This window comes from Sorex fumeus, unplaced genomic scaffold (assembly GCF_029834395.1).
Source record: "Sorex fumeus unplaced genomic scaffold, SorFum_2.1 ptg000065l, whole genome shotgun sequence".
NCBI classification, from domain to species: domain Eukaryota; kingdom Metazoa; phylum Chordata; class Mammalia; order Eulipotyphla; family Soricidae; genus Sorex; species Sorex fumeus.
This window is the reverse complement of record NW_026606122.1, coordinates 4,202,402-4,218,130: the sequence shown is the minus strand read 5'-3', so window position 1 is coordinate 4,218,130 and position 15,729 is coordinate 4,202,402. Positions and strand designations below refer to the sequence as shown.

At 51.1% G+C, this 15,729-nt stretch overlaps 1 protein-coding gene and 1 non-coding gene across 3 annotated transcripts; one reads left to right on the top strand and one right to left on the bottom strand.

The window, feature by feature from the left end:
• The first annotated feature begins 1,876 nt into the window (after positions 1-1,876).
• Positions 1,877-15,468, top strand: CCDC22 (coiled-coil domain containing 22). Of its 2 annotated transcripts, XM_056128584.1 has the most exons (17): positions 1,877-2,057; positions 3,252-3,429; positions 8,429-8,561; positions 9,165-9,271; positions 9,425-9,491; positions 9,586-9,764; positions 11,683-11,880; positions 12,356-12,415; positions 12,499-12,630; positions 13,336-13,455; positions 13,560-13,676; positions 13,767-13,868; positions 13,957-14,064; positions 14,324-14,419; positions 14,592-14,651; positions 14,742-14,816; positions 15,141-15,468. In XM_056128584.1, exons 1-17 carry the CDS (start codon positions 2,008-2,010, stop codon positions 15,252-15,254), a joined length of 1,896 nt encoding a protein of 631 aa, XP_055984559.1. In that variant the 5' UTR covers positions 1,877-2,007; the 3' UTR covers positions 15,255-15,468. The 2 variants fall into 2 exon arrangements, with proteins under 2 accessions (XP_055984559.1, XP_055984560.1); XM_056128585.1 differs by lacking the exon at positions 11,683-11,880 and having other exon boundaries at positions 1,882-2,057; positions 15,141-15,467.
• Positions 5,719-5,847, bottom strand: LOC130036790 (small nucleolar RNA SNORA48). The gene has a single exon (XR_008794456.1). It is a non-coding gene; the product is annotated as a small nucleolar RNA SNORA48 (small nucleolar RNA).
• Positions 15,469-15,729: the final 261 nt, after the last annotated feature.

Below are 15,729 nucleotides of genomic sequence, written 5' to 3'. Positions count from 1 at the left end.
GGCTCTGAGCTCAGGAGTCAGTCCTGTTTTAGATTGATTCTTAAGAACTTTATGTCTTGGAGCTGGAGAGATAGTACTTACCTTTCATATGACTGGAGGGAGTTCAATCCCCAGTACCCCATATGGTCCCCTGAGCACTGCCAGGAGTAATTCCTGAGCACAGAGCCAGGAGTAAGCCCTGACTACCACCTGGTGTACCTCGCCACCCAAATAAAAAACTATAGGTCTCACTGTGCTTTCTAACTGCTCAAAGTTGACCCAGGCATACACCACATGCAGATTTTGGTGCCATTCCAACTCTTTTTGGTATGAAGGTAAATAATTATATTTCCAAAAGTTTGGGGGAGCCTAATTTTGTTGGGGACTATATTGTAGGAAAGCCTACAATGGTATGTCAAACACTGGCCCATTCTGAATGCCTCTAGATACCATTTTTGTAGCACTGTAGCACTGTCCTCCCCTTGTTCATCGATTTGCTTGAGCGGCACCAGTAACATCTCCATTGTGAGACTTGTTGTTACTGTGTTTGGCATATCAGATATGCCACGGGTAGCTTGCCAGGCTCTGCAGTGCGGGTGGGATACTCTCAGTAGCTTGCCGGGCTCTCCGAGAGGGACAGAGGAATCTAACCTGGGTTGGCCGCGTGCAAGGCAAACGCCCTACCTGCTGTGCTATTGCTCCAGCCCTACCATTTGTGTAGAGGTACTTAATGATTTTGTTGGTCACATTTTTCTTTTCTCTAGCTGAGTTTGTAATAAGAGTACAGAATATGACATATAACACAAAATAGCTGTAAATTAGTGGCTTGTTTCATTGGTAAGGTTCTCTGTTTACAGCAGGCTATATAAGCAAATAAATTTGGGGGTAATCAAAAAGTTGTGGGGGGGGGGTGGACGTGGTTCAGTGATAGAGTGCATGCATGCCTTGCCCGGATGAGTCTCTGGGTTTAAGTGAGAGTTGTATGTAGATGTTTTACTGTGGAGGCAGTGGGGAGGGTTGGCTAATTAAGATCCCTCCCCCTCCCTTTCTTCAAGGGTCAATTGTAGTTGTTAATCTGTTTTGTATAGGTAATAACAAGACAATAAGGCTGCGTATGTTCAGTACAGACGCAACCATCAGAGGCCTCACTATAAAATACACGCTTATTTGTTAGTTTTTGGGTCACACCCAGCTGTAGGTAAAGGTAAAGGTAAAGGCCCTCCCGTTGATCATCGATTTGCTCGAGCGGGCCCAGTAACGTCTCCACTTTGTTGTTACTGTGTCTGGCATATCGAATACTCTCGGTAGCTTGCCGGGCTCTCCGAGAGGGGCGGAGGAATCGAACTCGGGCCAGCCATGTTGGCTGCGTGCAAGGCAAATGCCCTACCGCTGTGCTATCGCTCCAGCCAGCTGTGCTCAGGGCTTATTCCTGGCTCTGCTCAGGATCACTCCCGGCGGGTACCAAATGTGGAGGCAGGGACTGAACTGCATGCAAAGCAAGCGCCTTATCCGCCGTAAGGTGTATCTCTTCGACGCTAAAATACACATTTTTGATTATCCGATCAGAAATATGGACGCCACCCCTGCTATCAATGATGCCATTTTACAGAGGAAACAAAGAAATAGGGAAGTTGAGCAATTTGCGCGTAGTTGCAAAATTAGCAAGTTGCAGGGATGAAACACAAACCCACCCGCTTTCTTCTACACTCCTGCCCTTAATTTGTACCCTTTTGAACGCTGCCTTCAATGTATGTACCGGGAACAGTTCGCGGAACGGCAGGAGGAAGAACTACAATTTCCAGCAGCCGTTGCGGGACCGAGAGTGCGCGCGCATATTCTCTCTAGGGGCGCGCGTTAGCCTGATTTCTTATTTGCTGTGGAGGCTCCCGGAACTACATTTCCCAGCTTCCCCGATTCATCCCGTGACACTAACTAGGACCAGGACTGCAGAGTGGGTGCTTTTGCAGCAGCGTTTGTCCAGCCCTCACCGGCTCTGGACCCAGCGCCATAATCGGACATCGCTCCATCATGGAAGAAGCAGACCGAATCCTCATCCATTCCCTGCGCCAGGCTGGCACGTAAGGATTTAACCCCCAGCCAGCCCGGAATGCCCACATCCGGGACTGGAAAACTGGGAATCCCTATTACCCCGTTACCGGGACTGGGAAACTGGGAATCCATATCACCTGGGAACCTTACTCCTCCCCCAACCTTGACATCCAAGGCTTTATGTTCTTCATCTTAATCCTCCCTTTTCATACATACGCAGCCCACACCCTTTAAGGGAATTTCAAACCTTTTGGCCTCAAATTGATAACCCTATAAAATATAGAGACCTTAATTAAAACCCAGGCACCTCCAGCATGGAATCTTGAAATTTGTGGATGTCCACACCAGTGATTCTGATGTCTGGAAAACCTGTGTCTTAAAATCAAGGAACTTAAAATCCCCACCCACCCCCAAACCCTGGGATTGTATATTTGAGAACCTTCAAATCTGGAGTCCCATCACCTGGGACTTTTCAAACCTCAGGGCACTAAGATCTGGCTCCTTGAGGTGCTTGGTGACCTGACTTTCAAGAGCTCTAAAAACCCAATATTCCAATGTCTAGGGAGCCTTAATTGTTTGAAATTCGGCATTACTTGATTCCGAGGCTCTCAATATCCAAAGCTCTTGATAGCCAGGGCCTTCACATTTGTAATTTCCCCAAACCTCAACTTTCCCAAATCTCGTCTCAAAATCCTAGTAGCTGAATATCTAGGACCCTTTGACACGTCAAGAACACAGAAGTTGAAGACCTAGGAACCTAGAGATGATTCCTTTTTGCACATTTCCACAGTTTAGAAAATGTGGGGCTTTTAAGCATAGGGAAAAATGGAGATTTTCTAAACTCAGATCTCTCCCAACCACTTGTTTTCCTACACCCAGGCTGGGTGACTTTCCCAGGTCTTCATAGTTTTCCAAATGAAAGTTTTGACTTTCAGCTGGAGGGGAGGTCTTGGGTTTGATCCACGGCAGAAGGCCCCACAAGTACCACCAGGAGTGATTCCTGAGCCCAGAGCCAGGAGTGAGCCCTGAGCACTGCTGGGTGTGGCCCAATCCCTCCTCCCCAGAAGTCACAGTCACTACCAAACACCAAGGGCCTGTCCTGTGGTTGTTTTACCCACCTGCATGTGAGTACTAAGGCTTCCAGAAGGCAGCACCACCTGATTCCTGTTTCCTGACTGCTTACATCACCTCACCCTGATCAAACCTGCATCTTTGTTCTTCAGGGAAATTCCTCCAGATGTGCAATCTCTGCGGGCCTTCAACACGGAGATGGCCGTAGAAGCTGTGGTGCGTTGCCTGCGAGTGATCAATCCTCCTGTGGGCTCTGGCCTCAGTCACCTGTTGCCGCTTGCCATGTCTGCACGCTTCCGCCTGGCCATGAGTCTGGCTCAGGCCTGTATGGTGAGTGCCCTCCTAAAACACACAGCCTCTTCCTCCTTCGCAGAGTCACCAAGCTCCTTAGAAACCCTCACCTTTTCTCCCTGCCAAGCTTACTGCCTGTGGCTGACGATGAAGTGATTCGTGAATTAGTGGTTGAACGTTGCTGGCTTGGGCTCTAGATACATAGCACAGTGGGTAAGGTGCTTTCTTGCATTTCACACAGCCAACCTGGGTTTGATCCTTGAGCACAGAGCCAGGATAAGCCCTGAGCACTGTCGGGTGTGGCCGCCAAACAAGCAAACAAAAGACAAACAAATGCAGAATAAAAAGAAAATTGCTGGCTATAGAATGAAGCTGCCCAAGGGCTCAGATCATGAAATCCAGAGGATTCAAGGTGAGTGATTTTTGAGCAGAAAAGAGGTTGATTCAGTTTGCACCTGGCTGCCACATTTTATTTAAGCACATCTCCAAGAAAGTTTCCTTTGTCTGTCTACTAGTTTCAGAAAAGACCATGGTCATCAGTCACTTACTCCCTCTGCAATGCATCATTCACTATATCTTTGATTGGCCCAGCCAGGATCACATGGTTGAGCTCATGGGGTTCCTGTGATTGGTCACTCTTTATAGATCACATGCGGCTGCAGGGAGGGATGCTTACCTAGAGGAAGCTGTATTGTTCACTAAACCCATGGTGGCCCCATTGTCCCTGAGGCAGTAGCTGGCATTCTGCCTCTCTGGAGACTATTCCCCAAACAGTCTCTATAGTCCAGGATGTGTCCTGGTGAACCACTCATGCCTTCTCAGTACAAAGCCATGTCTACTTAGGCATCTAAGGTCTCTGAGTAATGGCATTTATCCTCTTTACACTTTAGCCCTGCGCTTTTGAGCCAGTCTCTTAACTTCTTCAGACTTGTTTCCCTGTGTGTTAGATGGGTGTGAGAATTGAACCTAGCATTTGGGGTTGCTATGATTTAAAAGTGAGTTAAGGGGCTGGATGGCTAGTACAGCGAGTAGGGTGTTTGCTTTGCACATGGCCCACCTGGGTTCAAGCTCTGGCATCCCATATGTTCCCCCAAGCACCGCCAGGAGTAAATCCTGAGCTCAGATTCCCAGCATCCCCCAAGCCTGTCCAAGAATGTTCCCAGACCCTGGAGCTAGGAGTAAGTCCTGGGCACTACTGAGTGTGGCTCCCCCCAAATGAAAAAGTGAGTTAATACAGACCCCCTAGTATCTGCCTGTTGAGATGAGTTTGCTAAGTGTGGTTGGGAGAAGGGAAAAGAGGAGCCTACAAAAGCAGTGGTGGAGGGTGGGGATACTCTGGTGGTGGTATGGTATAGCAGGATTGTGTTAACAGTCTTGACATTAGAGACATTAACAGTACTCTAAATCCTGGTGCCTTCACAAAGGAGAGGAGCGAGATAATATGAAACAGGAGATATTAGCTTTATATTATGCAGCCACCAGCTGCAGCTGCTTGTATTCTAGCAACCTGTGACAATATAATGAATGCAAGAAGCATACTGAGCATCCTTTGCATGGTGCTGGAGGGACAATGGAATACCTTCATTGAGATTGGGGTTGGGGTAAACTCCTAGACTCCCGATTTGCTTGTGTATTTTCTCTCCATTTGTAACACACCTCAGAGGTCTCCGGATTTCCTTGTTTTTCCTGTTTGGGCTCTTGGCAGCTTCCCGAATGAAGATGGCAGTTTCTAAAGGGGAAGCGATGACTTCTCTGTTTTCAGAGGTGTTCAGGAGGGTCTGGGAGTGGGTCAGACTTTTCTCAGTTCTCTGTTTTTCTCTTCTCCGCGTTCTCTTGCGATGGATTTCATGTTTGACTGACTATACTCATACTAACTCTAGCCAAGTACCATTTTTTTCAGTGGCTGGGGGTGGGGGTTGGGGGGAGCCTGTGTTTGGTCCTTTTGTCTTAACCTTCTGTCCTTGCAGCACAGCTCAGCATTGCCACCCAGTGGCAGCTGTCTGTATGTGCCCACCCCTGGTTTTTTTTTTCCCCCTTTTTGGGTCACACCGGGCAATGCACTGGGATTACCTTCTGACTCTGCACTCAGGAATTACTCCTGGCAGTGCTCAGGGGACCATATAGGATGCTGGGAATGGAACCCTGGTCTGCCATGTGCAAGGCAAATGCCCTGCCCACTGTGCTATTGCTCCAGCCCCACCTGGCATTTTTTAAGCACTTCGATTTTATTTCTTTCACCACAACACAGGAAAACAGATCTAAACAACTCAAACTACACCAAGAACAAGTATGAACTAAATAAAATATATTACTGAAATTAACTTTGCATTCTGTGTCCAAAGTATGAAGCAGGCACAGACCAGAAGCCATGCTGGGATAAACAAGGAATTGCTTTGTTCCAGGCAACTGCGAGATGGGTGCCACTAACCAGATGCCCCTCTCTCAAGCACAGGAACATCCTGTCAGTTCTTTCTGCCTCTTAGCCACCTCCATATTTTGGTGTCTATCACTTCACAACCCCCCACCCCAAACTCCTGGAATAAATTACCGTGTCAGTGACAACTGTTTTGATTTCAGGTGTTAGAATATATACCCCAAATAAAGTAGCTTAACAGCCAGCGGTTTTCACACCTTTTTTTGACCATGACCCTGTTAAATAAATATACCTCGTATCATGACCCAGCGCACACATATGGTAATCATGATACTGGGTAAGTGTGTACTCTGGGCTGGGCCTTGTGTTAACCTGATGTCAACTTAGATAATTCCCTTGTTAACTCTTTAAGGTAGGCACTGCTGGGAGCCCCTTTTGCAGATTAGTAAATAGAAGCACAGAAGGATGAACTGGCCCAAGGACTTAGTTGGTAAGAGGCAAACCAGGGATTTGAATTTAAGGAATCTGCTTTTGGAGTCTCCCAGAGCTCTGGACCAACAGCATCTTAGGCAAAAAAGACTTGATTTTCCTCTATCTAGAACCCTGCAGGGGTCTTTCTCCCCATAAAGCTGCCCCTGTCTTTCCCACAAAGGGAAAGTGGGACTGGTGTCTTTTCACAGGTGGAAACTTTGCTGCTGGCCAGTTAAATAACTCACCCAGTGCCTTTTTGACCAGTAGTAGAATGGGCTGGATTTCAACCATAGTAATTTCTTTATTTTTTTCTTGCACCAAAACCATCAGACTGTGTGTGACTCCAATTAAAAATTAAAATAAATGGCTCAAGATATAGTCCAGGGGTTAAGACACTTCCCTTGCACATGACTGACTCCAGTTAGATTCTTGGTGCTACATATTCCCCAAGCACCACCAGGGGAGATCTCTGAGCATAGAGCCAGGAGTCAATCCTCTGATCACTTCCTGGTGTGGACCTCAAACAACAAAAATGTTCAAAAGTAAAGAAAAATGAAAATAGCAGGGAAGTGGGGGTGGGGGTGATGGGAGGAAACCTGGGGACACTGGTGCTGGGAAGTGTACACTGGTAGAGGGATGGGTATTAGAATACCATATGATTGAAATCCAATCATGAACAGCTTTGTACTGGTCTAACTCACAGTGATTCAGTAAAAAAGTTTCAAAAAAAGGAAAAGTGAAAATAGATCAATGAGGGTCCGAGAGATAGAACAGCAGTAGGGAGCTTGTCTTGCATGTGGACAACCCAGATTTTATCCCCAGTACTGCATTTGTCCCCTAAGCTGTGGCAGGAGTGATCCCTGAGTGCAGAGTCAGGAGTAAGCCATTAGTACCACTGGGTGTGGTCCCTCTAAAAAACAAAAACAAAACACCCAGAAAAACACACAAAAATAGACTAATGAACACCTGCCTACCTACTCTTCTCCTAGCTTCTGCATTGTTACAATCTTTTTTCCTCTGTAACTACATATATAAGCACACATACATTGTTTTGCTGGATCACCACTTCAAACTGTCAAACATGTGACATTTCGCACTTATAAAACAAACTTTTTCTGTGCCTCTCCTAAGTCAAAGGATATTTTAGGGATGAGCAACATAGTATTGCAGGCAAAGTGTTTGCCTTGCATATAGCTGACCTGGGTTTGATCCCCAGAACCCTGAGCCCTCCCCCCAGGTGCAGTCTCTGAAGGCAGAGCACTGCTGGGCATGACCCAAATGACCAACAAAGAAAAAATAGGACAAGGACATTCTCTGTCATATCCAAACACCAAGATCACGTTTGTATTCAGAAAATTTAATCATATCTAATAAGTAGCACATAAGCTTCCTTCTTTGCTACAAAAATTTCTTGTGTAGCTTTTTTGTAAACTAGTTTGAACAGGACTGCACTATTTTATTTTACTGTTACATCTGTATTACATATGTAGCTTAGGGTCTCAACCAGCAGCACTCAGGGCTTCTGGCTCTGTGCTCAGGGATCACTCCTGGTGGGGTTTGGGGACTCTGTGTGGTGCCAGAGAAAGAACCCAGGTTGCTGTGTGCAAGGCAAGCACACGATCTGCTGTATTCTCACTACCTGCTGTATTCTCTCTCCAGACTTAATCTGATTTTGTTTTTGGGGTCACACCTGGTGGTGCTCAGGGGTTCCGCCTGCCTGTGTGCTCAAGTATCACTCCTGGTGGGATGCAGGGAACCATATATGATGCCAGGCATAGAACCTTGCATGTGGATGTGTGTCAGCCGCATGCAAGGGAAACACTTGAGCAAGGGAAACAGAATGATGATTCTATATGAGGTAAATTTGCTCTTTGCCTATGGTATGAGCTCTGATTGTTTCTCCCAACTTACTCTGTCTTTCCTTCATTCACAACTACCCAGTGTCCCTTTGGTGGCTTCTGGATTATGAAATGTGTCTAGAAAGATCAGCACTTGGGTCTTATTCTGTCCTCTTTGGAATGGTCACTCTTCACCCTGTGCCCTCCCCAGAGGGCTCTAGATTCTTTGCAAAGCCCCAAGGTAGTCCAGAGATTGGTGATTGGTGAGGGCAAGCATATTGATGGTCTTAGGCCCAGGGCACCTCTAGCTGAAAGGGCACCTCCACCTCTCACTCACGCCTTCTGCTCCACACAGGACCTGGGCTACCCACTGGAGCTGGGCTACCAGAACTTCCTGTACCCCAGTGAGCCTGACCTCCGGGACCTCCTGCTCTTCTTGGTTGAACGTCTGCCCACTGATACCTCTGAGGATGCAGACCAGCCTGCAGGTGTGAGGGGGTCTGGGATATTGGTGTTACAGGTGTGGGGGTACCTATGGGTCCTTAAGGAGCGAGGCAGCAGAAAAGGACTGGGTGAGGGGGTACCTAGGAAGGCTGCTGCAGGTGGAGAGGTGCTAGGAGGGGCCTCCTGAGTTCACCTCATGCCTCCTCCTGATGCCTGCTCCATTCTCATACTAGCCCCCTCTGAACCCCTCAGATGCATCTCAGGACATTTTATTCATTGTTAACCCAGGAGCTTTCCCATGTCACTTCTGAGAGGTGCTCCAGGCACAGCCCTATGGGCCTCCTCCTCTGGGCAGTCTTCCTAGGTGCCATATGCCTGTGGGTTTTCAGCATTTTTCTCCTGACCTTAGTCCCAGGCTGCTCTAGATCTGGGAGGGGCGTGCCTTTGAGCAGCCTGAGTTGGGACAGTGAGCTGTAAAGTAAGTGCCAGTTGGAACAGCTGAAGCTATTGCTGATGGTAATGTATGCCATAAAGATGCCTGTCTGGGGTGGCGGGAGGGATCTGGGAGTACCAGCTGCTTTCCCAGCGTCTGCAGTTTTGGACCCATCACTCTCACCTGCTTGACACTCTCTCTGCTGTGCCCATAGGTGACTCAGCTATCCTCTTCCGTTCCATTGGCGGTGAACTTGGGCAGCAGATGACCCTGTCCTCGGTCCCATCCCGCCATTACATTCCTGATCTGGAAAACCTCCAGGTGGGGCACCCCAACCCCCTGCCAACTCCTGTCCATCTTGGCTTATCTCCGCCTTGCCTCCCGCGTTCCCGGGGAGGAGCGTAGATACTGTGCTGCTCAGATACTTTGCTGCCGCTGCACAGTGAAATCTCTGATCCTGCTTCTCTCTCCCAGGACACGGTTCCGGAGAAGCTTTTTCATTTCAGCAAGGTGATCATGGCCGAGATGAACTCTAAAGCAGGTGAGTGGGATCTGAGAGAGCAGTTGGAGGGGAGAGCTGAACCTGCCCCTGGGGTCAGGTGGTAGCCCTTGGTCCACCTCTATTCCTGCTGCAGAGCTCCGGGAGTATCAGGCCAGCGCCCAGCTGCTGCCAGCTTCTAAGCAGGTGCCCGAGGCTCCTGAGAGGGCAACATCATTCCTGGAATGCCACACTTTCCAGCTCAGCGATTTCACAGGCCAGGACCAGCCTGGGAATGAAGGCTGGGTCCTCCACGCACCCTGCCATCCCACTCAGGTACGCACTTCTGCCCAGATCCTGGCTGGGCTGCTAGTCTGCCAGCCTTCATGCATTGCTGTGTACTTGGGTATCTTGCTAGCCCTTTGGCCCTTCCCATTCCCCCGTGGTTCCCCTCTCTTCCATGATCTCCCCTCTTTGTGCCCCCACTCAGCCCTGAGTCACTAAGATCGGGGACCCTGAGCCAGTGCCATTGTCCTTCTGCAGTGCTGGGAGGGCCCAGCTCTGAGACATGGGGGTGGTGGAGATCATCCTCCACCCCCTCCCCCCACCTGCAGGCTCATGTTCTCAGCAGTTGCTGCCAGCCTCAGGACTGATCTGCTTCCTGTGCAATTTTTTTGTTGTTTTGCCTTGGGGACACACCCAGCAGTGCTCAGGGCTTACTCCTGGCTCTGTGCTCAGTGATCACTCCTGAGGGGGCTTAGGGAGACCATATGGAGTGCTGGGGATCAGCTGTGTACAAGGCAAGCAACCTCCCCATTGTTCTATAGCTCTGGTCCTCCCTCTGCTATTATCTGCTCTCTCCTGCTTCTGTGTCTCGTGCTATCTCTGTCTCTGTGCCACTCCTGTGTTCTGTCTCTGGATTTCTGTGCTATCTCTTCTACTCCCTCTCATCTCCTGGCTCTTACACCCTCTCTCTCTCTCTGCCTCTTCATTTGAAATAGATTATATGGGGGCCACACCTCCTGGTGTTGGGGCCACCCAGGATACTACACTGGGCAGTGCCAGGGATCGAACCCTACCACCTGAATCCCATCCCTGGTCCTGTCTTTGCATTTTGCACTTTGTTTTTCTTCCTCCACTTCTGCCCTCCCCCTTCCATTTGTCTCCTCTGGATCCATTCCCTTGCCTCTGTCTACATTCTCTCCTTTCTGTCCACATCTGTATATTTCTTTGTCTGTTCCTACCTCTTTTACTGCTATTCATTTTTTTTTGTTTTTTTATTTTTGTTTGGGGGTCACACTCAGCAGTGCTCAGGGATTGCTCCCAGCCCTGCACTCAGTGATCACTCCTGGTGGGACTTAGTGCATCATATGGAGTGCTGGGGATTGAACCTGGGTCAGCCATGTGCAAGTCAGGCACCCTGCCCACTGCGTTATCTCTCAGGCTCTTATTCTGTATTCTTTTAAAGCAAAGCTCAGACATAACCAATTCAACTCTGCATACTTAAGCACACACCTTGTAACTTAGAAGGGTATTCACTTTTGAATACAAACCTTGGTTTTTGTGTGTGTGTGTGTGTGTGTTTTGTATTGGGGTTTGGGGCCACACCCAGCTGTGATTAGGGCTTGCTTCTGGCTCTGTCCTCAGGGATCACTCTTGGAGGGGCTTGGGGAACTCTTATTTGGTATCTGGGATCTAACCTGGGTTGACTGTGTGCAAGGCGAGCGCCTAACCCGCTGTACTATCTCTCTGGCTCCAGTTTTTGTGTGTTTTGGCGGTGCCAGGGATGGAATCCATCATACATGCAAGGCCAGGCCATTTTCGTACCTGAAAAAAAGGAGCAGTGATGGCTCTTCATACCCTCTGACACCGCGTTCATAAGCAGATCTCCCGGGTTGTCTCAACACTGCCTCTGGTCTCGTCTCTCTGCATTCCGGTCTTGGACGCTGCCCCTTCTGTGCCCAGCACCCTCGGACACTGTCTGCTCTGTCCCCACAAGGCCTTTTGGGGGTTGCTTTCTGGCTTGGGGGTTGCAGGTGCCTCTTCTTTCCACTGCCTTCTGTGGCATGGGAAACGAGATCCCAGGCCCTGGGGAGCTGGCCAGCCAGTGGTTGCTGTGAGCCCCGGGCCCTCAATGGGCAAGGTGGGCTTCTGGTTGTGGCTTAGCTATGACACCTCAGGGTGTGATCTCCCAGGAAGAAATGGGGCCCCAGCAAGCCTCCACACCCTGCCATCGGCCACCCTCTGTTTCCAGGAGGACACATGGGCGCAGCAGCAGCAGCAACTGAAGAAGTACATGGCTGAACATCTGCGCCAGACCTCCAGCCAGCTGGAAGCCCTTGAACCCGAGCAAGACTTGGGAGAAATGCTGCAGGCCTGGGGCGGCAGGGATGACACCGATGTTCCCAAGGGCTCCCGCTTTATGCACTCGGAGAAGTTCACCTTTCATGGGGTGGGTGGACCTGGGAGCGGGGGTGTGCGGGAGGTGCTGGAGATGGCGACATGGGGGAGGTTGCCTAGGCTGGCAGAATGGTTTCACCATTCAACCCCCCACTGAGGCTGCCCTCTTCCTCACTTGGAGGGGTTCCCAGAAGGGTGCACTGGTTCTTGGAGCACTCGGTGAAGGAAGGGTGCAGGGCATTGTGTGTGCAAACTGCAGCATTGTAAGCTGCCATGGTTTAGCCCCTTGAATGGCCACCCCAGCAGGGCTCCCCACCTTCCATGGGCAGTGTGGTTGGGCAGTGTGATTGGGGTGGGGGGTCACTCAGGAGTATGGTCAAGGTCGGGATTTGATTCTGAGATCACTGAGGGTGCTAGAGTCCTGGGCCAGTGGTAGTTGCCGCTGGGGGTGGGAGGTTTTGGGGGGCAGAGGGGGCCAGACTCAGAGGGGTAGCAGGCCCCCTCAGAAAATGTGTTCTGTCCTCTAGGAGCCTGAGGCCCAGGCAGCTGCAGTGTCAGATGTGCTGACTCCCGAGCAGCCTGCACAGGTAAGCAGGGCATTGGTGGGTATGATCTCAGGTCCTTTTCCATGTGTGGGGCCTGAATATTCCCCCACCACACACACACTTAGCCTGTGCCCCAGGACACGCAAGCAGATGAAGAGCAGGAGCTAGAGGCACTCCGGCGGGAGCTGGATGAGGTGGAGCGCGGCATTGATGAGTTCGAAGCCGTAATGAAGGCACTGGGCCTCAACATTGAACAGGTGCACAGGGGGGCATTGGCTGGGGTGCGGCTGCAGTTGGGTCCAATGAAAATAGCAGGACAGGAGGCCAAAAGGTGTGAAGATGCTGGGAGGATTTCAGGCATGGGATTTGTGGGTTCTGAAAATGTGTAAAGCTCGGGGGACTTCAGAAAAACTAGTGGAGGGGCTGAGAGATAGTATGGTGGGTAGGATGCTTGCTTGCATGTGACAGCACCTCATATGATTTCCCAAGCCTGCCAGGAGTGATCCTTGAATATAGAGCCAGGAATAAGCCCTGAGCCCTACTAGATGTAGCGCCCCCCAAAATAAACAAAAGAAGGAAAACCAGTGGGAGTTAGAGAGTGGAATAGAGGTTGGGGGGGGGGGGGTTGGTCAACCTGGAGAAGTGAAGGAAACTGTGTGCATCTGTGAGGCCTTTGAGGTGTCTGGCAAACAGGGATGGGTGTGAGTGTCTTTGGGCCTCTGGGGAACAAGGTGGTTCTGTGTGGGCAGGACTTCATGGGGTTCCTCAGGCCATCAGTGTGGAGGCAAAAGAGCCTGTGCATGCCCAGAAGAGTGACAGGGACCTCTAGGGGCTAAAAGAGGGTGTTACCAGCAATGGGCACAGGGGTGAAGTCAGCCCATTGCAGACTTGGTACAGGTTGATGAACTGGGGTATGTGCTGATGCTTCCTCACTGACTGGGAGTGGGTTTCCTGGGTGCCAGGTGGAGAGCGAGTGTCAGGAGAACGAGCAGAGCATGGCCGAGCGGGAGCAGGCACTGCGCGTCCAGAGCCAGGCTGTGGAGCTGCTGCCTGATGGGCCTACCAACCTTGCCAAGCTCCAGGTGGGGTGGGAGTTGGGCTGGGCTGGGCAGTGGCGGAGCAGCGTGTGCAGTGGGAAGGACCCATCTGTGTGTGACATATTCTTGCCTCCCACCACCATCCACAGATGCTGGTGGAGAGCAGTGCCCAGCGGGTCATCCACTTGGCAGAACAGTGGGAGAAGCACCGGGTCCCCCTCCTCGAAGAGTACCGCCACCTTCGCCAGCTCCAGGAATCCAGAGAGGTTTGTTCTGGGACTGGGTAGGCTGGGGCCCTCAACAGGGGTCGTCTCCCTGCCTCTGCTCACTGCCCTCCACCCCTGGGGTGATGACAGCTGGAATCTTCTCGACGGCTTGCCGAGATCCAAGAACTGCACCAGAGCATCAGGGCAGCTGCTGATGAAGCTCGCAGGAAGGAGGATGTCTATAAGCAGCTGGTAAGGCCCACGCAGGGAATCCTGGTGGGGGAACTGGGAGTTGATCAGATGTGCATCCTGGGGGACTCCCTGCCATGTCCCTGTGTAGATGGTGGAGCTGGAGAGCCTGCCCAGAGATGTGTCCCGGCTGTCTTATACCCAGCGCATCCTGGAGATCGTGGGCAACATCCAGAAGCAGAAGGAAGAGATCACGAAGGTTGTGCCCTCAAACTGGGGGAGGGTGGGCCATAGGTGCAGGTGTGCCATGGGCCCAGAAGCCTGTCTTGTGGTTCCTTGGAGACCTTCTCCCTCCTCGGAGAAGCTGCCACACAACAGCCCTGCGGCATCCACTCCAGCACCTGCTGTGGTGACAACACAGGCTCTCTCTGGAGGGCAGTGTGTCACCTTGAGTACCCTTCACTGGCCTCCTGGCCCGCTGTGGCTATGGGCTCATGCCCAGCCCTGTTATTTGCCAGATCTTGTCTGACACGAAGGAGCTTCAGAAAGAAATCAACTCCCTCTCTGGGAAGCTGGACCGGACATTTGCTGTGACTGATGAGCTGGTATTCAAGGTGTGGGGCCAGATGGTGGCTAGGGCCTGGGCTCTGGGTGAGCCTTTCCCATGGAGGCTAAACTTTTTGGTGGGGGATAGGAGATGGTGGCCTTATTGTGGCCTGGATGGTATTGGGAGGATGGGCGTGGGATACCCCACATAAAAATTTGATGTCCCGTCTCACTGTTCAGGATGCCAAGAAGGATGATGCAGTTCGGAAGGCCTACAAGTACCTAGCTGCCTTGCATGAGGTGAGGGAGGGAGGTGGAGCACAGGGTGGGGGGCTTGCAAGTCAGGGGACAAGAATGGGGCGTGAGTCTTTTGGCTCTTGCCATCCCCAGAATTGCAGCCAGCTTATCAAGACCATTGAGGACACTGGCACCATCATGCGTGAGGTTCGGGATCTGGAGGAGCAGGTGAGGTATAGGGCTGGGAGGGAAACCCCACTTCCCCGGGGGACAGCTCCATGAGTCTGGAATCCCAGTGCCTCTCCTTGCTGGAAGGTGGCCTGGTCTCAGCTCCTGCCTGCTGAGACCATGTGCAGAGACCTGAACTCGAGTTCAGGGTGTGTGTGTGTGTGGGGGGGGGGGGGATGGTCAACTTCCATGTTGCAAAGGGCACAGTAGACAGCCAGATGAGGCTGGGTGAGAAGACACGCAAGGGTGCATGTGTAATGGAGCAAGGTGTGAGCAGGAGCTGGGAATGGGGCCCCATGTGCTGACAATGAGTGTTTGCCTCAGATCGAGACAGAGATGGGCAAGAAGACCCTCAGCAACCTGGAGAAGATCCGTGAGGACTACCGAGCCCTTCGCCAGGAGAATGCGAATCTCTTGGGCCGATTCCGTGAGACCTGAAGAATCCCCAGCAAAGGTCCAACACCCCCCATCCCAGATCTGGGGCTGTTGGATGCAAATAACAAGCACTTGTCCGGGCAAAACCCTGTGTTGTTTTGCAGTTCCTCTGGCTGAGGCCTTAGACCCAACCCCCTCCCCACCTAACCCTAACCCTTACCTGGCGTGACAGTGGAGAATATGGGAGCTTGGTAGTTTATTGGGGAGGGCACATGGTGGGGGGTTGGATACTAAATAAAGAGGGGACTCTGTCTGCAATCTGCTGAGGCATTGAGTGGGCACAGAGCTCAGGATGGAAAAGGGGGTGGGTGTCATGCGAGAGGTGGGGTACATTTTGTTGAGTCAGTGCCTATAGTCATGAGTATCTGTGACAGACGCAAAGGACCAGGCCAGGGACCCTTGTGGAAATTTTTCACACACAAGTGTCCAGGGGTGTTGCAACAGGCTTTGTGACTGAGGAGATTGTCAAGCTGGCCTG

Bases quoted from the DNA above. Each gene is read 5' to 3' on its own strand.
- CCDC22 (XM_056128584.1), top strand. From the start codon at position 2,008: ATGGAAGAAGCAGACCGAATCCTCATCCATTCCCTGCGCCAGGCTGGC. The intron at 3,430-8,428 runs GTGAGTGCCCTC...TGCTCCACACAG, and splicing joins GTCTGGCTCAGGCCTGTATG to GACCTGGGCTACCCACTGGA. The intron at 9,765-11,682 runs GTACGCACTTCT...CTCTGTTTCCAG, and splicing joins CACCCTGCCATCCCACTCAG to GAGGACACATGGGCGCAGCA.